The sequence below is a fragment of the Eschrichtius robustus genome, chromosome 9 (assembly GCF_028021215.1).
Source record: "Eschrichtius robustus isolate mEscRob2 chromosome 9, mEscRob2.pri, whole genome shotgun sequence".
Taxonomy (NCBI): Eukaryota; Metazoa; Chordata; class Mammalia; order Artiodactyla; family Eschrichtiidae; genus Eschrichtius; species Eschrichtius robustus.
This window is the reverse complement of record NC_090832.1, coordinates 44,638,965-44,663,959: the sequence shown is the minus strand read 5'-3', so window position 1 is coordinate 44,663,959 and position 24,995 is coordinate 44,638,965. Positions and strand designations below refer to the sequence as shown.

The 24,995-nt window shown below is 38.8% G+C and overlaps 1 protein-coding gene across 2 annotated transcripts; it reads left to right on the top strand.

Annotated features, from left to right (window-relative positions):
* The first annotated feature begins 887 nt into the window (after window positions 1–887).
* On the top strand, window positions 888–24,447 carry RWDD1 (RWD domain containing 1). 2 transcript variants are annotated; one of them, XM_068551172.1, is made up of 8 exons: window positions 1,007–1,164; window positions 2,413–2,540; window positions 8,726–8,791; window positions 10,615–10,745; window positions 12,649–12,792; window positions 13,494–13,626; window positions 14,163–14,225; window positions 24,168–24,447. In XM_068551172.1, the coding sequence occupies exons 5-8, from the start codon at window positions 12,667–12,669 to the stop codon at window positions 24,287–24,289; spliced, it is 444 nt and encodes a 147-aa protein (XP_068407273.1). In that variant the 5' UTR covers window positions 1,007–1,164; window positions 2,413–2,540; window positions 8,726–8,791; window positions 10,615–10,745; window positions 12,649–12,666; the 3' UTR covers window positions 24,290–24,447. The 2 variants fall into 2 exon arrangements, with proteins under 2 accessions (XP_068407272.1, XP_068407273.1); XM_068551171.1 differs by lacking the exon at window positions 2,413–2,540 and having other exon boundaries at window positions 888–1,164.
* The last annotated feature ends 548 nt before the right edge of the window (window positions 24,448–24,995 follow it).

Here is a 24,995-nt window from a genome sequence, read left to right as displayed (position 1 = left end):
TCTTCAGCATTCATTTCATAAAAGTACCGTGTTTAGCCATTTTCTTAGCTTGTTGCCATATATGGCAACAAGTTATATACTTGTTGCCATTATATCTCTTTGTAACTGCTGCGATGAACTTGAAGATAACAGATGTATATATATAGACATTAAGTACTATTATTTCCTCAGTTTCACTCTCCCAAATGAAAAATTCTGAATATCTTTCGGAGTATTTATACTTACTTTCACATTACTTATCAAAACTGTTACCCCAATTATACACCCCCTCCATCAGTTCATAGATTGCTATCACAGAAATATTTAGATCTGTATCCTGCCGCGTTCATTTTACAAATTCAAAAGTGAAGCCTGGAATCCGAATCTAGAACCCAGATCTCAGGACTTCCAGTTGATTTCTCCCCCGGATTCACTCTGGCTATTCTGCAGTTGGGCCGTTCCTTCTGGACTCGCCCGATGCACTAACAGAGCTTCTGCTCCTCTGCCCACTGGATCTTACACTCTCCTGGGATGCCAAGAACTTGGAGGTTCCAGGAACGTAGAAATCACCTGGGACCCGCCATTAGCCATCACTAGGACGTGCCTTTGCCCATTCTGCCGCTGCCACAAGATCGTAACTCGGAAACCGGAAGCGACCAAGTTTGTGGACGCCCCCAGTGTCCCGCCTCCAGCTACACAGTCACGCCCCCGCACGCCAGGCCGGCCTTAAGCCCAGACAAGTCGGGCAAGGATGCGGCGCTGAGGGGCTTCTCAGGCTCAGGCCCTGCAAAGCCCAGGAACCAATCCTTAGGTGTCCGTGGCAAATGCCAGACCGGGTGTCTTCCCCATCCCTGCAAATCCCGGGCGGGCGTGGGATAGGCGGCCCACCGGCCAGGCCCAACGAGTCGAACGCGGAACTAGGGAGCAGGCGGAGGCAGGCGCTGGGCTGCGGCTCAGCAGGCCTAGCCTGGCTTTGGGCCTCCGGCCTCTCAGCCGGGGACTCTGCGCCTGCGCCCGCCCGGCAGCTGCCTGCTCTCCCAGCGCGCCGCGGTCCCGGCTGCCGCGCGCCGCCTGGGTGTCTGGGCGATCCATGGGCTGCAGCGAGGGCCGCGATGACAGATTACGGCGAGGAGCAGCGCAACGAGCTGGAGGCTCTGGAGTCCATCTACCCTGACTCCTTCACAGGTGACTTCCGCGGCCGCGGGCCCGCAGCTACTCGGGGTGGAGTGGGACCGGCCGCCACCTCCACGGCCCTCGGCATCCCGGGCCAGGATGGAGAAGGGAACGGAGAGGCCGCGTGGCCACCGCGCCCTCTTCTCGACTTTTCCTCAAGGGTTCAGGCATCTACGAGTAACTCCACGGCTGTTTTCTCTTCTTCGCTTGTTCCCTGAAATCTGAAAGTCCGGGCGAGGCTGGCGAGGTCCCTGGAGTCTCGGGCCTGGAATTCAGTCGGGGGCAAAACCAGAGGGTTTCATTCACTTAACAGCAGCCCGAGGTTTAGTGAAATACACGAATATAGATTTAGTGAAATACACGAATATAGATACTCCAAGTGGGAGTAGTCTTTCCAAAGCCGCAGAAGTGTGAGTTTTCACATTTTCACCTCTATTCAGGTAGAAGCTGTTTTTCAGACGATGGTGTTTTAAAGTTTGTGGGATTCAGAATTCTCAAAGTTACCCAGAATCCGTTTTGAGAGTAGCGTTGTCCCTGAAGTTTGTCGTTTTTCTTTTCTCTTCTTTCTTTCGTTCTTTGTTTTTTTTTTTTTTTTTTTTTTGTACATTCTGATGTTATGCAGAATGCCCCATGAATGAGGTGGCCCAAAGTTCAGGTCCACTGTAAAATCACAGGTAATTAGACCAATAGTAGGATATCAGACGTCATCAGGCCTGGCTTCCTCTTGCTAGCAGCAAGGTAGTGGAGGCTCAGGAGAGGTAAGTGCTTGCTCTAGGTTGGCCAGCAAGTTAGTGGCAGGACTGGTAATAAGAGTAAGGTCTGGGGCTTGGGATCCAGCTCCAGCTGGGATGAGGGGCAGCAGAAGATTACTTGGTAAGTTGGGCTAAAATATGTAAAATATTAATGAGAAGTTCATTTGGTATATTTTAAAGGAAGAGAATTCTTCAGTATTAAGCCTTCAGATGATTCTGAAAATGCTGCAAGATAACCATATCAATATGGCTTCTCTCACTTTACACTCAGTTTTTGAGAGGTGATCTAATAAAGCCAGTATGAGCGAGTATAGCCTAGGTTTGTGGGATTTACCTTCCCTATCCCTTCCTTTGAGTGTTGTCCCTCACTGATTGTCAGAATTCAGAGTGTAAGGTAATGTTATTTTAACTCATAAACTCCCTTTTCATTGTTTAGCTTAGTTTTCTTAGCTCTACCCTTTGATCACTGCTTGCAATGGTAGCAAATTTTGTTCTGCTTTGCCAACAGGCAGATGTCTCTCAGCTACCCCTGTGTAGCTCCAGTCCTGTTCATGTTCTCTCTCAACAGCAGTACAACTGTGCTGTGAGGATATTAAGGGGATGAGTGAAGAGGGGTTTGAGAGTGTCATTAACTGGGTGAGTGTGTATGGAGTCTGGCTCCCTTATCTATCCTTGCTTATATATCAATGTCTAAATAAAATAGAATATAGGGTCAGTTGTTGGATATATTCTTAATCATGACGTTTGGTCATTTCTAGTACATTGGAAATGTGTTACATGAACACAGTGTAGGCAGAGTTAAGAAAGCATAAGATGTGCTGTTGTTTTCATTTCTTTGGGCATAAGGTATCACTCATTAAGTACTGTGCACATAAACATTTATGACAGTGATACATTTTTAACCCTAGAATAATTGGATGGTTCTTTCAAATTGTACTAAGCTCTGATATAGTTCAGTATGTGAAATTCTTGTCAGATGCAGAAGTGCTTGAGGATTCTGAGCCAGGGTAATGAAAGACAATATGTGAATCTTTGACGCATCAAGTATTCTGCAGTGTCAGCTGAGCCCATCTGTCTCTAATTCCTATCAGCATTCCTACAGTTGCATTAAATAAGTTAAAATGAGATGTCTTGATTTATAGTTCCTTAGGAACTTTGATCAAGTTCTGTATGATACCTCAAGGAAGAGGCAGAGGACTTTGGAATCATATATTTCCATGTTTGGTCTTTTGAAATTTTGAGGATTTGCAAGGTTTACTGTTTTACAGCTTTCTTTCGTGTTGATGATTTCATACTTTAATATTTTCATACCAGGTTTCAGAAAGGGAACTTGGTTGTGTCAGGTTGCCAAGGAACACTAATTGGTAGTTTTCAAATGTCATTTTGAATCACATTGAATATTAGATTTGGTAAATACTTTTTTTTAAGTACGTGGTAGAGTGCTGACAGAGAAGCCTTTGTTAAGTACATCATGACCCCCTTGTGGATGCTGAAGAGGCACAATTCAGCCAGCCATAGTCCTAGGCACATAGACCTAACCTGACTTTAGAATTGTTGCTTGACTATTTGCAGAGAACTTTTGGCCCCATGTTGCATTTGTTGTGAAATATAACAGATCATAATACAGTTTCTTCTTTGTGCCTATTCTGTAGCTTGACTGCACATTGATCCAGTCCTCCTAACAACTAGTCTCCCAAAATGTAAATGGACTTTCCTGATACCACATTCTCCTTCAGTGCTTCACTTGACAAGGTCCTGCTAAGGTAGTTGAATTTGGTTATTTCCATTTCTGTATCAAAATCCTGGCTATCGGGTGTTTTGTTGGAACAAATTGGTTAGCTTTAGGCTGAACAAAAGTCAGGTTCCCTTAATTCTGTTTGATCTTACAAAGAGGGGTAGGTAATCCTGTAGTTGCTTATGTTAGTACCTCTAAGTAACACCCATGAGCTTAACAGTTAAAATTGCATCTTAGAGATGGGGCAGAAGTCATCTTGTGAAAGCAGTTTTTCTAGGACAGTCACTTTCTAAGACCCAAAGGGACTTATTTTAACATGAGCTGATCTGGTTCTTTGTGAAAACCTTAGTGTCATTTGTGTGTCCTGTTAGTGTACCTTTCGGCTACTACCTCCATGTTCTCTGCTCTTTACAAAATCCTAAATTCTGTCTAGTTTACCATCATCTGCCCCTATATCACCTAACACTTCTGCTCCTCCACTGGTTCCTTCCACAATGCCCAACAACCTTATTCTTTTTCTCAAAAGTATTTTGATCCACTCACAGTGGTGGAAGTCTGGTCTCTAGTGAAAGCTAATCTTTCCTCAACTCGCCCCAACTCACAGTGTGTAATGCATTGCGATAGGATTATTGCTTCATGAGAACTCAGGAATAATTCATCTTTGCAAGTTCAATTCAGTAAGTTTCCCTATTTTAGTAACCTCCAAGCTTTGGAATATTATCCCTTTTCCATTTTTTTTTTAAATTAGGTTAAGCTATGATAGAAAACCCCAAATAACTGGTTTTAAAAAGGTAAAAGTTAATTGCTCTTGCACATAAACGATAGATGTGTAACTCTGGTGCAATAATTCTTCAGGGACCCAGGCTGCTTCTTAGTTCTTTGTCATCCCTAAGATGTAGTCTCATGCTCATGGTGAAGATGGCAGCATTCCTTTTCCAGGCAGTAGGATAGGTAAAGGAATGAAGGAAAGAAAAAAAAGAAGAAGAAGAAGTAAAAGACAGCAGTTTCTTAAGGAAATTTCCTCAAAACTATCAAAGGGCTTATTTCTTTCTATCCCATTAGCTGGAACTCAGTCATTTGGTGAGACCTAACTGGAAGGGACGCTGGGAAAGACGGTCTTCATTCTGGGTGGGCAGTGTGCTCAATTAAAAATGGTATAACTGGAAGAAGGGGAGAGTGGATATTAGCAGTGTTCTCCAGTATTTTTGTTTGTTTGTTTGTTCCTGGTTCACAATTTTCTCTCTGTAATGGCAGTTTGTTGGAATGCGTATCAGCTCTTTGTCCTTGGACAAATCATATAACCTCTCCAAGCCTCAGTTTCCATATCTATTTAATACGGAATAATGTAAGTGTAAAAACTTTATAACTGTTAAACAAATATAAGATACTCTTTACTAGAAATTTACCATCTTAGTTGTGGGTTCTTCTAATAACATGGCTTCATAACTCCTGTCTTTATCAACGAACAGTTTTGATTTCCATTTCCTCCAACTGCATGGGGCCATAGCCACAGCTTGGATGGGCCGTCTTTAAAATTTTGGCCTCTGAAATTCCTCCTTCTTTCTCTAAGCTTTGTAGCCCTACGGTTTTTCATTCCCATGCTTTTAGTGAACATGCCTCTCATCATGAATTCTCATGGTTTGATAGTTTATCAGCTTCTTTCTTGTTCATCTTGCCTCCCTGTTCTGTCTAGCTCCCAAGGTCAGGCAGTTCAGTGATGTTCTTGCTGGCATTCCCATGTCCTCATTTACCACATGGGTTCCTCATTTATCAAATATTTAGTATACGTATTGTTAGAAGCTCAATCTCTTGGGAAAAGATATCAGATAAATAATTTACAACACAATGTGATGATTCTTTCATGGAGGTTCATATAGAATGCAGCCACAGCAAAGGGAGAGGGGACGTTCTGAGTTGTTTTGGAGAGCTGAGGGGTGATGAGTTATGTGAATGAGACTGGGGGATGGGGTGTATGTGCAGAAGCATGACTCTGTGAGAGCCAAATGTGTTCAAAGGACAAGTAGCTGGGTATGGCTAGAAGGTAAAGTGAGATTCACGGAAAATGAGACCTGACAAGTACGCAGGGACCAGATCACAAAGAGCCTTGTTAGGGATTTAGATATGATCTTACAGGCCAATGGTTCATTCCCCATTACCCCCACCAACAGCTACTCAGACACATATAGCACGTAGACACTGCCATGTCAGAGCTGGATCTCTTGGTACTTAGGTGGCTTCACAAATAAAATAGGCTTCTCTTGAGTTTGTTTTTACCTGTCATGGCTGCTGCTTTTCTTTTAACCTTTGGCACTTTTTCCTCCTTTTACTTTTGTTCCGCAAATTTAAGATCCCTTACATAGCTGACATTGGCCCTTATTTTTCTCTCTGTATTCTCTCTGGCAATTTCATTTAGTCGAATGGCTTTAGCTATCACCTCTCTGTGGATGATCCCAAATTAAATTCAAGCCCAACTCTCTTTAGCTCCATTTGCCCATTTCTGATTGCATACTTGATACCTCCAAATGAAAGTACCCTGTGTTCTTCAAATACATCTGGTTTTTCTTTTCTATTTCTGGTTTTTGTTAGTGGCACTGCCTGCAAATTCAAGTTGTCACCCATCACCATCCTAGATTTCTCCCTGTTCTCTGCTATTCCCATTGCTACCAGCCTAGTTCAGAACCTCATTAACTTTGCTGAGACGATTTCAGTAACTATCAAGTTTCATCCTGCATCTAGTCTTGTTTTTCCCCTTCCATTTTATGCACTGTGGCTAGATTTATCTCCTGTGTTTAGAAATAGAATTCTGACGTTACTACTTCTGCTAAAGAAAGCTATCACTGTCCACGCTAAACTTTCAGCTGTGTATTTTCAACTTGTTTTATTCACCGCATATACATTCACTAGTGGAATAATTTCTAATTCCTTGCATATTCCTTAAGCTTTCGCACCATTATACCCTTTGCCGTGTTACTCTATCCTGCATTCCTTTTCTCCATCTCTATTTACCAGTATGCCTTAATTCACAACCTAGCTCAAATGACTTCCCTGGAATTTCTCAGCTGGAAAAATTTTTTTTCTTTTTAAATGAAACTCTATACAGTTTATATTCAGTCCTGCCAGTTACTGGCTATATAGCTCTTTTATCTCAGTTTCCACATCTATAAAATTGGGATGATACTATATTTAACTGATTCGAAGGCATAATTTTACATGTAAACATTTCTGAAATATGAATTTGTCTTATAATTGATTACATATCATAGTTTAATTGGCAGTTTCTTTTTTCTTTCTTAGTGGTACATAAAGTAGGGTGCATCACATAATTGATGGCATCTTAAACTTGGTGAAATATGGTAACAGTATAAAAGCACGATTTTGATGTGAGAAGTAAAGGATCTTTGTGTAAATGCATAGATCAGCACAGGTGCAAAGTAGTGCTCAATAAATGTTAGCTGTTGTTACTGGTTATAAGTAACCGCCAAATTACAGCCTCATGGAGCCCTGGAAAATGATAATAAGTTGGAATGTCATTGAGTTGAACCCTTATTTCTACAGTTGCAATGTTTATATTTCATGACATGTAAATGCTAAGGTCGGTCATGAAAAGAAATAGGAATGAAGTACATCAAATATATTTTACACACGTTTGTTAGAAAAAAGGTAGGGCCAATCATATTATAAAAGCTTTATTATAATTACGTTTTAGGGACTTTTTCAGCATAGGCTGGACTGCCTGAGGCCTATTAAAATATGAGTCCAGTGAGTCTCTTATCTTCCTGACAAACACCTTTGCACTAATCATAGATGTTCATCATTGCTTCAAGTACTTTTAAACTTCAGTTAAAATGAGGGACTATGTCTTGAATTTTTTTTTTTAACATTTTGGCCGTGCCGCATGGCATGTGGGATCTTAGTTCCCCTACCAGGGGTCGAACCCGCGCACCCTGTGGTGGAAGCGCCGGAGTCTTAACCACTGGACTGCCAGGGAAGTCCCCTGAAACTTTTATTGATAATTCATTTTATTGATAATTCATTTATTTATGAAGACTTCAGAAGTTCTCGAATAGGAAAAGCTGAGTAGTTTTTGTGGTGACTTCTTCAGAGATCCCCTTACTCTTTCACGTCCGAAAGAGGCTGCTGAGCTGCACCGGGGTCAGGGCTTCCCAGGCCTGAAGTGAAGCACAGACTTTTCTTGTGGGCTCAGCAGCAATCAAGGGTGACTTGAATTTTCCTTGTTTAGTCATCTAATGGTTCTGAATATTAGTTTAGCTCTTTCATTGAGCCAAACTTTATTGAGTTTCTAGATACTGCCAGGCACTGATCTAGGAGTTCTCAGAGTTTTTACAGTATTCTTGTGGGGGAATAGATCATAAACAGGTAAATAGTATCAGATAGACTTCAGGCTGCAAAATAGCATGTAAAGCTTTCTTATTTATGTAAATGTTGATTGACATGTCTTGCTTAACAAATTATAAGTAATTTGATACTTGGATTCATGGATAATTTTGTAATTCCATGAAAGATGGTAGATTTTCAATAATTTGTGAAAGAATAAAGCTTGGTTCTAGAGATGATATAGAAGAAAGAGAGAGCTAGAAGACACAGACTCTAACAAATTAATATTTACTGTTTGTCGTGGAGATTCTGAATTATATTTCGGAATATATAAGTATAAAAATTGGTGATAATACTGAATATTTATGAGGGGGTAGGTTCTGATGAGAAACATCAATTTTTTTTTTTTTTGCCGTCTCATTTGGAAATTTTTTAGAATGTAATTTTCCATGTATAGGTGGAAATTTTGAATTAAAAAGTAAATTACTTATTTTAATTGATTTGATAAAACTCAAAGAGGGTATCTATTATAGGTATTTTTTTCCCCAGATTAAAGAAAACCCTAGATTTAAATAGAAATTGATGGACGTTTTATTGTTTGAATTGTTCTATTCAGTCTGTATTTATGGAAATGGAAATACAGGCTAGGGATCAGTTTCCAGGACTGGATATTGATATTTTGCTCATAAGGAAAAGCATGTGCCTTAAGAAGCATCTTAATAACTTAACCTCTGTGTATAATTTCTTGCAGTATTATCAGAAAATCCACCCAGCTTCACCATTACTGTGACATCTGAGGCTGGAGAAAATGATGAAAGTAAGTCTAATCAAAAATACTTTAGGTTTTCTAAGCCCTTCTCTCGGGAATTTTATTCATTCTGCAGCCATTGTGTTGGACATTGCATGTGTGGAGGTGCTAAGGTGCTGTTAAGAATTTAGTATGAATGTTACATATTTCTAGTCAGTATTTACTATGGAATAATGACTTCTAGAGAAACAAAGAGGAAGTCAAGGAGATGTATTCTGACAGTAAGCTTAATTCTTAAAAGTGAAACAGAAACATTAACAACATAGCAGATAGAAAAAGGGTAGGACATATTTGTCAAGAACACTTGGCATGCACACGTAATTTAGTGGTTGTGTGGTATTCCTTGGCATAGCATGGACTTTTTCCTTTTTGGATATTTAGATTGTTTACTGGACATTTGCTGTTATAAATTGGGTCGGATAAATACCTATCTGCATTTTTCCCCTCTGTTTAGAATGGATATTGTACTGTTATTTAAGCATGTGTATATGTAAAACCAAATAAAAACCAATATTATACAAGTGTAGAACTAAGACAAATATACAAATTGAAATAAAGGAGCTATAAAACTAATAAATTAAAATTAATTTGTTTGGTACATGTTGGGGGAAGAGTGTCTTAAGTTCTTTTCTGCGTTTAGTCCAGTTCAGTTAATATTGTAATTTGATAAGAATGTTATATAAGTTGGTGTTAACCCCAAGGATTTTTTTTTTCCTGTCAACTAAAATTCTGTCATAGGTATTCAGTAATACCGTTTTAGTGGTATCATTTGATAACTCAATTCTTGTAGAATTGAAAATGAGGTTAGTATTGATATTACTGAAATCTGAATTAAAAAGCTGTTGGATACAGTTATTTACATATATTTATATAGATAGATATTTATATATATTTATATATAATTATATAAACTTCTTTGTTAACATCATACACAAAAATTAAAACAAAATATCAAGCCAGCACATTTTGAGGTGTTTTTTTTTCATTCCCATGGAGAGAAATCTAGATTTCAGTTAAAATCATCAAAATCAGGAGGTTTTAATAATTAAAATGTGAGTTACAGGAAAAGCAAAATCTAGACAAAGGGTCATTTTGACTAGTAAGTTTTAACAGAAAATGTTTAGCCCTACTGCTTAGTTGGTGAAATTGAGAATTCATCATGCTAGGTAGCAGAGAGATACTTTGCACTAATGCGCCTGTAAGAATCTCACACCTATACCAGTGTCAGATCTGTGAATTGGCACAGGCCAAAAGACTGGGGGAGCATGTATGGATGAGTCAGGTTAAAAGTTTCTCAGACAACCTCTCAAACTGTCCAGTTCACAGCTGTGTACTCTAGCAACCCCTTAGCGATGCCCTGCTGGCATTGTGCAGATAGCAGTATGGACTTCAGGGCTAAAGTCAGATCTTGTGCACTGGAGCTGGCTCTGGTAGAAGCCTGAAAATGAGCCTAAGGTGGTACTTTTTCTATGTGTTATATTCAGTGCCTTTTGTTCATCTTAAGGAGAGTTTTAAAATGAATTTGTTCTTCATTCTCTTTCTCTGATGTGCAATATGATAAAGTACTCATAAATAGTAGATGCGTTTCATGTGTTAGAAGTGATCTTTGGTATCCCTATGATTTGTTTTCACTTATATTTGTGGTGCATGTTGTTTATGTTAGTAATTATCTATCTGGTCTCATAGTAACCTTGTTTTTCTTTGTAGGAAAATCTGTTGTGCTACTTTTCATTGACACATTGTAAATTAATTACTGATTCAACAAAGATGTTGACCTCTCTGTATTTTACGTTTTAAGGTATTCATATCAATCTCTTATCTTGTGTCTTTAGCTGTCCAGACTACCCTCAAGTTTACATACAGTGAAAAATACCCAGATGAAGCTCCCCTTTATGAAATATTCTCTCAGTTAAATCTAGATGATAATGATGTCTCAGACATTTTAAAATTATTAGCATTACAGGTAAGGAAATAACAAGTTTTGTAATGGCATTATTTTATTGGCCTTAAATATTATACAGTAATGTTAAGAGTCAGAAAACGCTATTAAATATGTATAACAAGCAATATGTATAACAAGTGTTTTGAACAAGCAAAATTCATGATGTGTGTGTGTGTATATATATTCACAAAGCATCTTTATTTTTGTTTCCCACTGTACCTTTAAAATTTGAGTAAGAGAAGTTCTCCCTATACCCTTGTTTGAAACTCAGTTAACCCTGTGACTTGTAGGTGATAAAAAGTCTGATTAGGTACTCTAAGTTATAAACACAGTTAAAATTTTGTTCTCAGAATGCCTAGTCCCATGTGCACTTAAAAATTCCAACTTAAAAAAAAATTAAAACTCCTAACCCCTTTGACCTTTTGCAGGCTAGTTGCCTATAATTTGGTAAGAGGAGTGGTGATTGATTTTTTTTCTTTCCTATCCTGCTCTCTAAGCTTACAAACAGCAACAATGGTTTATGACCCTTCCAAGAGGAGGTGTTGTGTGGAAGAAAAAGATGGGTATCAGAAAGTTCTTACCTGGCTAGTTCTGTGATGGGATGGGCTACTCACAGTTTGGGCGTGGGGGATATTTAAAGCTCTCTCTTGCTTGGGTAGAGAGTTTTCATGGGATCTTCAGAGTAGGGAGTAGGGAGGGCAAGTAAAATCTTACTCCACCATCTTAAAAGCAGAAGTCCTGATTTTGTTTGTTTTCTAAGAAGAACTGACAGAAAACATGTCTCCATCATAAATGTGACTTGTATTATTTCAAGGACTATAGGTGCTCTAAATGCTGACATTTTAAAAATATCTGGAGCTATTAGAGAATGAAGAGGGAAAGGATATATCAAACATGAATTTATGCTGATCCTGGGCCCTGTTCACTCCGTTACCCAGTGTGAAGTTATATTAATTCTATATATTTGGTTTAACATGCTTCTTGTAAAAACATTGCAGAGAGCCTGGAACAATATACTGTATTCAGTCAGTCATATATTAATGTAAGTTATTTGATCTGAATGATTTTGTTAATATGCATTTTATATTTCGTTTATACTCCTTTCTTTCGAAAAGAAAGTTTTGATTTCTTTCTGATACTCACCTGAGATCAGAGATAGAGCACATAGTTGTATTTTTCCCCTAAAAGTAGTTATATTAATTTTTAGTTATCAAAATAATAAATTTATATTATAGAAAACTCAGAAAATACGGAAAATAATGAAGAAGAAAATAAAGATTACCCTTAATGTCACCAGTCAGGTATAAATGCCTAATAACATTTTGGTGCGAATTCAGAAAACTTTTTCCTACAGTAGCTAGCACTATCAGTTCTCCAGTATGTTATCATTATTTTAGTTCTTTGAGGGTATTTTAAGAGCTCTGACAATGGACTGAATTTTGAGGGCAAAGTGATTTTCTAATATAATACAACAATAAAGAATGTAGGTACTTTTATGATTTATCTTTATGTATCTTTTTTTCTTTCTATTCGTAATGGTTTAAAACTAAAATGATGAAAACATGCTGGAGAACTGATGTTGCTAGCTACTGTAGAAAAAAGGGTTTTCTGAATTCTACCTACATTTATGATTATTACATAGAATTTATTGAAATTTCTTTTTTTCTCTGTTTTAGGTTGAATACAGCAAATTACAAGACTTTTTAAAATTTAAGATGTTATTTTTATATATATATGCTTAATTCTTAAGTGATCCAAGAGTCCAGACTTACGGTGTAACTGAATTAGTAATCATGTTATAAACGTATGGAGTGTAGTGATTATGCTGAAACACCTTTTTTCCCCCACTGGTTAGTTAGTTGTTTTTATTTTTCTGAGAATTATGTTTCTCACTACAACCTTTTTTTCATTTTTGGTTACATAGGCAGAAGAAAACCTTGGTATGGTGATGATCTTTACTTTAGTGACAGCCGTGCAAGAAAAATTAAATGAAATAGTAGATCAAATAAAAACTAGACGAGAAGAAGAAAAAAAACAAAAAGAAAAAGAAGCAGAAGAAGCTGAAAAGGTATATTTAAAAGTCATGTTTTCTTTCATTATTCTTTAAATCTGTTTTTTGGGGTTTTTTTTGGGTTTTGCTTTTGGAAATTTCAGTAATTTGGGGGGAATCACAAAAAGAAGCACAAGTAAATTTTAATAAAGCTTTACTAAGTAAAATTTTAGAAGGTCCCTCATTTAGTTGGTGTGCATGGCAAAATAATGATTAATAATCAGTTAGTTAAAGGTTCATAAAGCTCATGCAGGTAAAATCAAGAAATATAAACTATTTCATTTACGGTAGAGAGTTTAGAATTATAAAGCCTCCACCAGAGTGATTTAAATATTTACTAAATGTAAAGAAAACCTTAGATCCTAAAATGAAGTAAAAAAGATAAACAATGATGTTAGTGTTATGAATTGATGTGTATTTAAACATATTAATATTGACAGTAGCAACTTTCTTCTTAACAGTGAATAGCAATGGGGACACATTACATATTATCTTTGCTTTTTTGTAATAAAAATTTAAAAAGGACTTTTCCAGAGTAAATTGCCAAAACCAGTGAGAGTAGCCAATGCAGGCAGAAATCAGACTAAATATTTTAAACTTGAAACCATTTTTCTGTTTTTCCTGTAAGTGGCTGTATTCATTTGTCTAGAAGATCATTAGGCTTTATTTTCTAACTGTTGTAGCATTTATCTGGTGATGTGTCTTTTTTCTTTTCTAAGCAATTATTCCATGGCACTCCTGTTACAATCGAGAATTTCTTAAGTTGGAAGGCCAAGTTTGATGCAGAACTCTTGGAAATTAAAAAGAAACGAATGAAAGAAGAAGAACAAGCAGGAAAAAATAAATTAAGTGGTATGACCCCTCATATCCCGTTCCCTTTAAGCCCTCCTATATTATTTCTTATATAGCAAGGAGATCATTTGGACAGATTTCTATAAGAAAATAATATACTTAGGCATCTTAAGTATAATAATATACTTAGGGCAAAAAGAGAAAGCGTTCTCGCCATATGGTGATGTTTCTTCACACATAATTATAATTAATTTTTATGGCTTATCTTTCATCTAAATATTGGAGTGGATAGATCTTAAGATACAACTACCGTGACTTTTAGGATCACAAGCCTTAGGAGTGGTAGAGTCAAACCCGTTTGTTTTTCTAGGACTCTGAGGCAGATTAGGCTTTCACTTGTTCCATTTTAATGCAAATACATTTCATATGCCTCTTAGCTACTCACTAAGTTCATAAATTGATTGAAATTCACAGGAAAAACAGGTTTTAAGACTTGTTTTTTTATAACTTGTTTATATTATTCTACTGTTTAAAGCATTGTAGGGAAGATGGAGGAAAAGTATGCCATTCGAGTTAAATATGTTTATTTCTTTTAGGGAGACAGCTATTTGAAACAGATCATAATCTCGACACATCTGATATTCAGTTCTTGGAAGATGGTAAGATAATGTTAGAATTCCACATGTACATAATGTGCTGTTTTTAACGTTAAACCATAAAAATCATAGTGGTAACTTAATGTAAGTTTTTCCTCCCAAGGCTATAAAGAAACACATTTTGAAGAATAAATTCTCATGTTTGATCAATTTATACATTAAACTACAGCAAAGTATTTTTTTTTATAACATCTTTATTGGAGTATAATTGCTTTACAATGGTGTGTAAGTTTCTGCTTTATAACAAAGTGAATTAGCTATACATATACATATATCCTCATATCCCCTCCCTCTTGTATCTCCCTCCCACCCTCCCTATCCCACCCTTCTAGGTGGTCACAAAGCACCGAGCTGATCTCCCTGTGCTAAGCGGCTGCTTCCCATTAGCTATCTATTTTACATTTCGTATTATATATAAATCCATGACACTCTCTCACTTCATCCCGGCTTACCCTTCCACCTCCCCGTGTCCTCAAGTCCATTCTCTATGTCCGTGTCTTTATTCCTATCCTGCCCCTAGGTTCATCAGAACCATTTTTTTTTAAGATTCCTTATATATGTGTTAGCATACGGTGTTTGTTTCTCTCTTTCTGACTTACTTCACTCTGTATGACAGACTCTAGGTCCAACCACCTCACTACAAATAACTCAATTTCGTTTCTTTTTATGACTGAGTAATATTCCATTGTATATATGTGCCACGTCTTCTTTATCCATTCATCTCTTGATGGACACTTAGGTTGCTTCCATGTCCTGGCTATTGTAAATAGAGCTGCAGTGAACATTGTGGTACATGACTCTTTCTGAATTATGGTTTTCTCAGGGTATATGCCCAGTAGTGGGATTGCTGGGTCGTATGGTAGTTCTATTTGTAGTTTTTTAAGGAACCTCCATACTGTTCTCCATAGTGGCTGTATCAATTTACATTCCCACCAACAGTGCAAGAGGGTTTCCTTTTCTCCACACCCTCTCCAGCATTTATTGTTTGTAGATTTTTTTGATGATGGCCATTCTGACTGGTGTGAGATAATACCTCATTGTAGTTTTGATTGTGCATTTCTCTAATGATTAGTGGTGTTGAGCATTCTTTCATGTGTTTGTTGGCAATCTGTATATCTTCTTTGGAGAAACGTCTATTTAGGTCTTCTGTCCAGTTTTGGATAGGGTTGTTTGTTTTTTTGATATTGAGCTGCATGAGCTGCTTGTAAATTTTGGAGATTAATCATTTGTCAGTTGCTTCATTTGCAAATATTTTCTCCCATTCTGAGGGTTGTCTTTTCGTCTCATTTATAGTTTCCTTTGCTGTGCAAAAGCTTTTAAGTTTCATTAAGTCCCATCTGTTTATTTTTGTTTTTATTTCCATTTCTCTAGGAGGAGGGTCAAAAAGGATCTTGCTGTGATTAATGTCATAGAGTGTTCTGCCTATGTTTTGCTCTAAGAGTTTGATAGTGTCTGGCCTTACATTTAGGTCTTTAATCCATTTTGAGTTTATTTTTGTGTATGGTGTTAGGGAGTGTTCTAATTTCATTCTTTTACATGTAGCTGTCCAGTTTTCCCACCACCGCTTATTGAAGAGGCTGTCTTTTCTCCATTATACATTCTTGCCTCCTTTGTCAAAGGTAAGGTGACCATATGTGCGTGCGTTTAGCTCTGGGCTTTCTGTCCTGTTCCATTGATCTATACTTCTGTTTTTGTGCCAGTACATACTGTGTAGATTACTGTAGCTTTGTAGTATAGCCTGAAGTCCGGAGCCTGATTCCTCCAGCTCCGTTTTTCTTTCTCAAAATTGCTTTGGCTCTTCGGGGTCTTTTGTGTTTCCATACAAATTGTGAAATATTTTGTTCTAGTTCTGTGAAAAATGCCATTGGTAGTTTGATAGGGATTGCATTGACTCTGTAGATTGCTTTGGGTAGTATAGTCATTTTCACAGTGTTGATTCTTCCAATCCAAGAACATGGTATATCTCTCCATCTGTTTGTATCATCTTTAATTTCTTTCATCAGTGTCTTATAGTTTTCTGCATACAGGTCTTTTGTCTTCTTAGGTAGGTTTATTCCTAGGTATTTTATTCTTTTTGTTGCAGTGGTAAATGGGAGTATTTCCTTAATTTCTCTTTCAGATTTTTCATCATTAGTATATAGGAATGCAAGAGATTTCTGTGCATTAATTTTGTATCCTGCTACTTTACCAAATTCATTGATTAGCTCTAGTAGTTTTCTGGTAGCATCTTTAGGATTCACTATGTATAGTATCATGTCATCTGCAAACAGTGACAGTTTTATTTCTTCTTTTCTGATTTGGATTCCTTTTATTTCTTCTCTGATTGCTGTGGCTAAAAATTCGAAAACTATGTTAATAGGGGTGAGAATAGGCAACCTTCTCTTGTTCCTGATCTTAGTGGAAATGGTTTCAGTTTTTCACCACTGAGAATGATGTTGGCTGTGGGTTTGTCATATGTGGCCTTTATTATGTTGAGGTAAGTTCCCTCTGTGCCTGCTTTCTGGATGGTTTTTATCATAAATATATATATATGGCCTTTATCATGTTGAGGTAAGTTCCCTCTGTGCCTGCTTTCTGGATGGTTTTTATCATAAATATATATATATGGCCTTTATTATGTTGAGGTAAGTTCCCTCTATGTCTGCTTTCTGGATGGTTTTTTATCATAAATGGCTGTTGAATTTTGACAAAAGCTTTTTCTGCATCTATTGAGATGATCATATGGTTTTTATTCTTCAATTTGTTAATATGGTGTATCGCATTGATTGATTTGCGTATATTGAAGAATCCTTGCATTCCTGGGATAAACCCCACTTGATCATGGTGTGTGATCCTTTTAATGTGCTGTTGGATTCTGTTTGCTAGTATTTTGTTGAGGATTTTTGCATCTATGTTCATCAGTGATATTGACCTATAGTTTTCTTTCTTTGTGACATCCTTGTCTGGTTTTGGTATCAGGGTGATGGTGGCCTCATAGAATGACTTTGGGAGTGTTCCTCCCTCTGCTATATTTTGGTAGAGTTTGAGAAGGATAGGTGTTACCTTTTCTCTAAATGTTTGATAGAATTCGCCTGTGAAGCCATCTGGTCCTGGGCTTTTGTTTGTTGGAAGATTTTTAAACACAATTTCAATTTCAGTGCTTGTGATTGGTCTGTCTATATTTTCTATTTCTTCCTGGTTCAGTCTTGGAAGGTTGTGCTTTTCGAAGAATTTGTCCGTTTCTTCCAGGTGGTCCATTTTATTGGCATGTAGTTGCTTGTAGTTATCTCTCATAATCCTTTGTATTTCTGCAGTGTCAGTTATTACTTCTCCTTTTTCATTTCTAATTCTATTGATTTGAGTCTTCTCCCTTTTTTTCTTGATAAGTCTGGCTAATGGTTTATCAATTTTATCTTCTCAAAGAACCAGCTTTTAGTTTTATTGATCTTTGCTATTGTTTCCTTCATTTCTTTTTTATTTATTTCTGATCTGATCTTTATGATTACTTTCCTTCTGGTAACTTTGGGAGTTTTTTGTTCTTCTTTTTCTAATTGCTTTAGGTGTAAGGTTAGGTTGTTTATTTGAGATGTTTCTTTTTTCTTGAGGTAGGATTGTATTGCTATGAACTTCCTTCTTAGAACTGCTTTTGCTGCATCCCATAGGTTTTGAGCCATCGTGTTTTCATTGTCGTTTGTTTCTAGGTAGTTTTTGATTTCCTCTTTGATTTCTTCAGTGATCTCTTGGTTATTAAGTAGTGTGTTGTTTAGCCTCCATGTGTTTGTATTTTTTACAGATATTTTTTCTGTAATTGATATCTAGTTAGTCTCATAGCGTTGTGGTCAAAAAAGATACTTGATATGATTTCAATATTCTTAAATTTACCAAGGCTTGATTTGTGATCCAAGATATGATCTATCCTGGAGAGTGTTCCATAAGCACTTGAGAAGAAAGTGTATTCTGTTATTTTGGATGGAATGTCCTATAAATATCAATTAAGTCCATCTTGTTTAATGTATCATTTAAAGCTTGTGTTTCCTTATTTATTTTCATTTTGGATGATCTATCCATTGGTGATAGTGGGGTGTTAACGTCCCCTACTATTATCATGTTACTGTCAGTTTCCCCTCTTATTATGGCTGTTAGCATTTGCCTTATGTATTGAGATGCTCCTATGTTGGGTGCATAAATATTTACAATTGTTATATCTTCTTCTTGGATTGATGCCTTGAGCATTATGTAGTGTCCCTCTTTGTCTCTTGTAATAGTCTTTATTTTAAAGTCTATTTTGTCTGATATGAGAATTGCTACTCCAGCTTTCTTTTGATTTCTATTTGCATGGAATATCTTTTTCCATCCCCTCACTTTCAGTCTGTACATGTCCCTAGGTCTGAAGTGGGTCTCTTGTAGACAGCATATATACGGGTCTTGGTTTTGTATCCATTCAGACAATCTTTGTCTTTTGGTTGGAGCATTTAATCCCTTTACATTTAGGGTAATTATCGATATGTATGTTCCTATTACCATTTTCTTAGTTGTTTTGGGTTTGTTATTGTAGATCTTTTCCTTCTCTTGTGTTTCCTACCTAGGTAAGTTCCTTTAGCGTTTGTTGTAAAGCTGGTTTGGTGGTGCTGAATTATCTTAGCTTTTGCTCGTCTGTAAAGGTTTTAATTTCTCCGTCAAATCTGAATGAGTTCCTTGCTGGGTAGAGTAGTCTTGGTTATAGGTTTTTCCCTTTCCTCACTTTAAATATGTCCTGCCACTCCCTTCTGGCTTGTAGAGTTTCTGCTGAAATATCAGCTGTTAACCGTATGGGGATTCCCTTTAATGTTATTTGTTGCTTTTCCCTTGCTGCTTTTTTTTTTTTAATTAATTAATTAATTTATTTTTGGCTGTGTTGGGTCTTCGTTTCCGTGCGAGGGCTTTTCTCTAGTTGCGGCAAGCGGGGGCCACTCTTCATCGCGGTGCGCGGGCCTCTTACTATCGCGGCGTCTCTTGTTGCGGAGCACAGGCTCCAGACGCACAGGCTCAGTAGTTGTGGCTCATGGGCCTAGTTGCTCCGCGGCATGTGGGATCTTCCCAGACCAGGGCTGAAACCCGTGTCCCCTGCTTTGGCAGGCGGATTCTTAACCACTGTGCCACTAGGGAAGCCCTCCCTTGCTGCTTTTAATATTTTTTCTTTGTATGTAATTTTTGATAGTTTGATTAATATGTGTCTTGGCATGTTTCTTCTTGGATTTATCCTGTATGCGACTCTCTGTTCTTCCTGGACTTGATTAACTATTTCCTTTCCCATATTAGGGAAGTTTTCAACTATAATCTCTTCAAATATTTTCTCAGCCCCTTTTCTTTTTCTCTTCTTCTTTTCAGACCCCTATAATTTGAATGTTGGTATGTTTAGTGTTGTCCCTGAGGTCTCCGAGACTGTCTTCAATTCTTTTCATTCTTTTTTCTTTATTCTGCTCTGTGGTAGTTATTTCCACTATTTTATTTTCCAGGTCACTTATCCATTCTTCTGCCTCAGTTATTCTGCTATTGAGTCCTTCTAGAGAATTTTTAATTTCATTTATTGTGTTGTTCATCATTGTTTGTTTACTCTTTAGTTCTTCTACGTCCTTGTTGAACGTTTCTTGTATTTTCTCGATTCTGTTTTCAAGATTTTGGATCATCTTTACTATCATTACACTGAATTCTTTTTCAGGTAGACTGCCTCTTTCCTCCTCCTTTGTTTGGTCTGGTGGGTTTTTACCTTGCTCCTTCATCTGCTGTGTGCTTCTCTGTCTTCTCATTTTGCTTAATTTACTGTGTTTGTGATCTCCTTTTCGCAGGCCGCAGGTTCATAGTTCCTGTTGTTTTTGGTGTCTGCCCCCAGTGGCTAAGGTTGGTTCAGTGGGTTGTGTAGGCTTCCTGGTGGAGGGGACTAGAGGTTGTGTTCTGGTGGATGAGGCTGGATCTTGTCTTTCTGTAGGGCAGGTCTGTGTCCGGTGGTGTGTTTTGGGGAGTCTGTGACCTTATTATGATTTTAGGCAGCCTCTCTGCTAATGGATGGGGTTGTGTCTCTGTCATGCTAGTTGTTTGGCATAGGGTGTCCAGCACTGTAGCTTGCTGGTCATTGAGTGGAGCTGGGTCTTAGCGTTGAGATGGTGATCTCTGGGATAGCTTTCACCGTTTGATATTACTTGGAGCTGGGAGGTCTCTGGTGGACCAATGTCCTGAACTCCGTTCTCCCACCTCAGAGTCACAGGCCTGACACCTGGCTGGAGCACCAAGACCCTGTCAGCCAGAAAGAAAGAAAGAGAGAGAGAGAGCAAGGGAGAGAGGGAGGGAAGGAGGGAGGAAAGGAGAGAGAGAGAGAGAGAAAGAGAGAAAAAGAAAGAAAGAAAAGAGCAACCAAACCAAAAAACAAATCCACCAATGATAACAAGTGCTAAAAACTATACTAAAAACAAAACAAAACAAAAAAACCCAGACAGACAGAACCCTAGGACAAATGGTAAAAGCAAAGCTATACAGACAAAATCACACACAGAAGCATACACATACACACTCACAAAAAGAGAAAAAGGATAAAAATATATATATTGTTGCTCCCAAAGTCCACCGTCTCAATTTGGGATGATTTGTTGTCTATTCAGGTGTTCCACAGATGCAGGGTACATCAAGTTGACTGTGGAGATTTAATCCGCTGCTCCTGAGGCTGCTGGGAGAGATTTCGCTTTCTCTTCTTTGTTCGCACAGCTCCTGGGGTTCAGCTTTTGATTTGGACCCGCCTCTGCGTGTAGGTCGCCTGCGGGCGTCTGTTCTTCGCTCAGACAGGATGGGGTTAAAGGAGCAGCTGATTAGGGGGCTCTGGCTCACCCAGGCCGGGGGGAGGGAGGGGTATGGATGTGGGGTGAGCCTGCGGCAGCAGAGGCCCGCGTGACGTTGCACCAGCCTGAGGCATGCCGTGTGTTCTCCCGGGAAGTTGTCCGTGGATCACGGGACCTTGGCAGTGGCGGGCTGCACAGGCTCCCGGGAGGGGAGGTGTGCATAGTGACCTGTGCTTGCTCACAGGCTTTTTGGTGGTGGCAGCAGCAGCCTTAGCGTCTCTCATGCCCGTCTCTGGGGTCCGCGCTGATAGCCGCGGCTCGCGCCCGTCTCTGGAGCTCGTTTAGGCGGTGCTCTGAATCCCCTCTCCTGTGTACCCCAAAATAATGGTCTCTCGCCTCTTAGGCAGTTCCAGACTTTTTCCTGAACTCCCTCCCGGCTAGCTGTGGCGCACTAGCCCCCTTCAGGCTGTGTTCACGCAGCCAACCCCAGTCTTCTCCCTGGGATCTGACCTCTGAAGTCTGAGCCTCCGCTCCCCGCCCCCGCCCGCCCCGGCAGGTGAGCAGACAAGCCTCTCGGGCTGGTGAGTGCAGGTTGGCACCAATCCTCTGTGCAGGAATCTCTCTGCTTTGCCCTCCGCACGCCTGTTGCTGCACTGTCCTCTGTGGCTCTGAAGCTCCCCCCTCCGCCACCTGCAGTCTTCGCCCGCGAAGGGGCTTCCTAGTGTGTGGAAACCTTTCCTCCTTCACAGCTCCCTCCCACTGGTGCAGGTTCCATCCCTATTCTTTTGTCTCTGTTTTTTCTTTTTTCTTTTGCCCTACCCGGGTATGTGGGGTGTTTCTTGCCTTTTGGGAAGTCTGAGATCTTCTGCCAGCGTTCAGTAGGTGTTCTGTAGGAGTTGTTCCGCATGTAGATGTATTTCTGATGTACTTGTGGGAAGGAAGGTGATCTCCACATCTTATTCTTCCACCATCTTGAAGGTCTCCCCACAGCAATGTATTTTTTAAAGTTTTATGATAACTTAAGCAACATCAAAGATAGCAATAGATAAACAATATGATCACATTTGCCTCTTAACAACTAGTTAACCAGGTCACTATGACTCAAGTGACTTGTTTTCTTCAAATTTCTAGTATCATAAATCTATGGTCTGTCATGGAGCTTTATAAAAACCTCAAACGTAGAACTAACCAAAAGTCGTACATTTTATTTCACTCTCACTGTCTTTGGAACCTCTAGTCCCTTGTGCTTTCTTTTTCTTGTTTATCTTGACCCTTATGCTCTTGCTGTCTTTGTCCATCCATTGTCCATCCATCCACAAATATTTATTGCATCCCTGTAAGGCAGGCACTGTCCTGGCCGCTGAGGATACAGCAGAGAACAATTTAGACAGATTTCCCTGCCCTCATGGAGCTTGAGCCCTATGTGTATCTCTTAAACTGAGCTCCTTACTCAGTCACCCCTCCAGTAGCTCCCTGGGTTCTGTACTTCGTCATCCTTCTGTCATGCCCATTATGCCAGCTGGGGATCCTCTAGCATCTGGCCTTTCGACCTTGTTCCTGGACTACCTTCTGGAAAAGGTTAAGAAGGTTAAGAATCAACTATCTGTTGAGGTGGCCCACTGCTAAATCATGCTTCTTAACCTGAGCTGTGCTCCTACTGACACTGAGCAATTTTTTTTTTTTAATGTCTTATTACATTCTTGTTCTAAGATTTTTAGTCTCCAAAAAAAAAAAAATTCCAAAACCAAAACCCGCAAAACAGAAAACAAGGATATCTTCATCTATCTTCCCTCTCATTTTAGGAGCTTATTTTACTTTCTATTTTGTTGAGAAATTTTAGATCCAGAAAGTTTAGTCTCATTCTCTCTTGAACTTTAAAAGTTTTATTGTCTTTACTCATTTTTGACTCTTTTCCCTGTCTAATGGATCAAGTGTCTCCTTATATCCAGTAACTTACCAGAAGCTCTCTGTTGATTCTGCCTCTGAAATGTCTTTTCAGCTCTTTCCTCCTAATTTGAAAGTTTTGTTATTTTTCAACGGGACTTTAGTAATAGCTTCATAAATTATTTCCCTGCCTCAGTCTCTTCCTCCTGGTGCCCTTACCTACCTTGTAGTCACCACCTCTGAGGTGGTAGTTCTAAAACCCATGTGTAATCATGCCATTTCTCTCCATACAATCCTCTGGTGGTTCTCTGCTGCTTAGAGGGAGAGGTTGACCTGCACAGTCCTTCAATTTGGCCTTCATCTGTGTTATCTCCAGATGTTTTTCCTCAAGAATCTTGTGTTCCACTTAGAAGTATTCAAGGTCTTAGCTCTTCTCTCTGCCTTTGCATAACCTACCTAGAATTGCTTCATCCTGGCTCCTTTTCTTCTGGTTGGATTCAAATTTATCATGAAGATATTTCAGATGTCCTCTGCTCTGTGAGGGCTTCACTACTTCTCCCAGGCTGAGTCAGTTATTCTTCGGCTTGGACTTAACAAATTGTATTTTATTACTGAACTGCTCTTAGGCATGAAGGAAGACTCCTTCTCATTGAGTTGAATGTCAGTGGACTAGAGTCTGAGAGGGAAAGAAGGTAAACAATGTTTGGTGATTTCAGAGCACTGTAATATCCTACTTTATTTACTACAGATAGACTGAAGAGGGAAGATGTTTCATACAAAGCCTGGGTGTTACTGCCTATAGGGCTTAGACATTTGGAATCTTAGAAAGGCATACCACTGGTTACAGGGGAAGTGGGTGAGAGTGAAGATCAAATTTGCCAATTAATTATAAGTATAGTTGAGCTTTAATGATGTATATATCTCCAGGATTAGAAGAGATAAACTCTTGGTACAGGTCTCATGGTCAGTGATAATCAACTTTGTATCATCATTGTCTTCAACTTATAACATGCCAGATCATAAATAATTCATTCTAGAATGGCTTTTTTTTTGTAGCTGGATTCTTTAGACTATGAACTGGAAGCATGAAGTTGCTCTTAAAATGTGTGAGTCTCTGCTGACCAATGCACATCACTGCTGGTATGAGTAGTAGTTCAGGATTTCGTCACTTGCACCTCCGATGCACATTTAAGAAGTCTCTGTTTGGTACTGCCATTGGGTTGTATCTTTTATTTCTGAGTGTAAGACTGCAGGGGAAATCTTCTGTCTTTTGCAGCTGGAAACAACGTGGAGGTAGACGAGTCTTTGTTCCAGGAAATGGATGACTTGGAGCTGGAGGATGATGAGGATGATCCAGACTACAATCCTGCTGACCGGGAGAGTGACTTGACCGACTGATGGACTGTCCCGTCTTCAGAGAGGCTTGACTGCCATAGCATCTGTGGCTATGCTAAGAGGGTGTTGATTTTCCTTTCTTTTTTCTAAGAAAAAATAATTTTCAGGAGACTATTCTTCTGATGGCTTTCATCACTGAACTTAATAAACTGATCTTAAAATTTCAGATATAAAATGTTCAATTCCTCTTATTGGTGGGAAGAAGGCCACATGTTTAAAATCATTTAGTGTTGGAGAGAAATTCTGCCTAAAACACCAAGACTGGAAGGTCAGCTGTTGCTGTACCCAGGTGTGGGTTTATATGCAAGGAATTGGAATAACTTGGAATTTCTGTGCTAGAGACTGGTGGCTTTTGAATTCTAAGGGTTGTCATTCATATAAAATATTAGAAGACTGAGGCGAACAGAGCATTAAACCTTCTGAATTCTAGCCTTCGGGCATAGTAAATTTAAGTCTTAACAAAACCAGAAGCCCATTTTATAGTCAAGAGTAAAATGGACTTTAGTCCTATAGTAGTATCTGAATCAGAATCATCTTTGGAGTTATTAAAAAGTGTGCACTCCTAGTCCCTTCTCAGTGGAGGTTAATAAACACTGAGCCTCAGTCTGAGTTTTGAAACAGTGAAATCTCATACCTGTGACACAAGTGATTGTGATGCACACTCCTGATGAAGAACTACTGTCCTACAGTTGTCAAGTCTATAAATTGT

What these genes read in the sequence shown, in the direction of transcription:
- RWDD1 (XM_068551171.1), top strand. Translation starts at nt 1,092, where the DNA reads ATGACAGATTACGGCGAGGAGCAGCGCAACGAGCTGGAGGCTCTGGAG. An exon ending in AAGCAGAAGAAGCTGAAAAG is followed by an intron (nt 12,793 to 13,493) that starts GTATATTTAAAA and finishes TTCTTTTCTAAG; the next exon opens with CAATTATTCCATGGCACTCC. An exon ending in TATTCAGTTCTTGGAAGATG is followed by an intron (nt 14,226 to 24,167) that starts GTAAGATAATGT and finishes TGTCTTTTGCAG; the next exon opens with CTGGAAACAACGTGGAGGTA.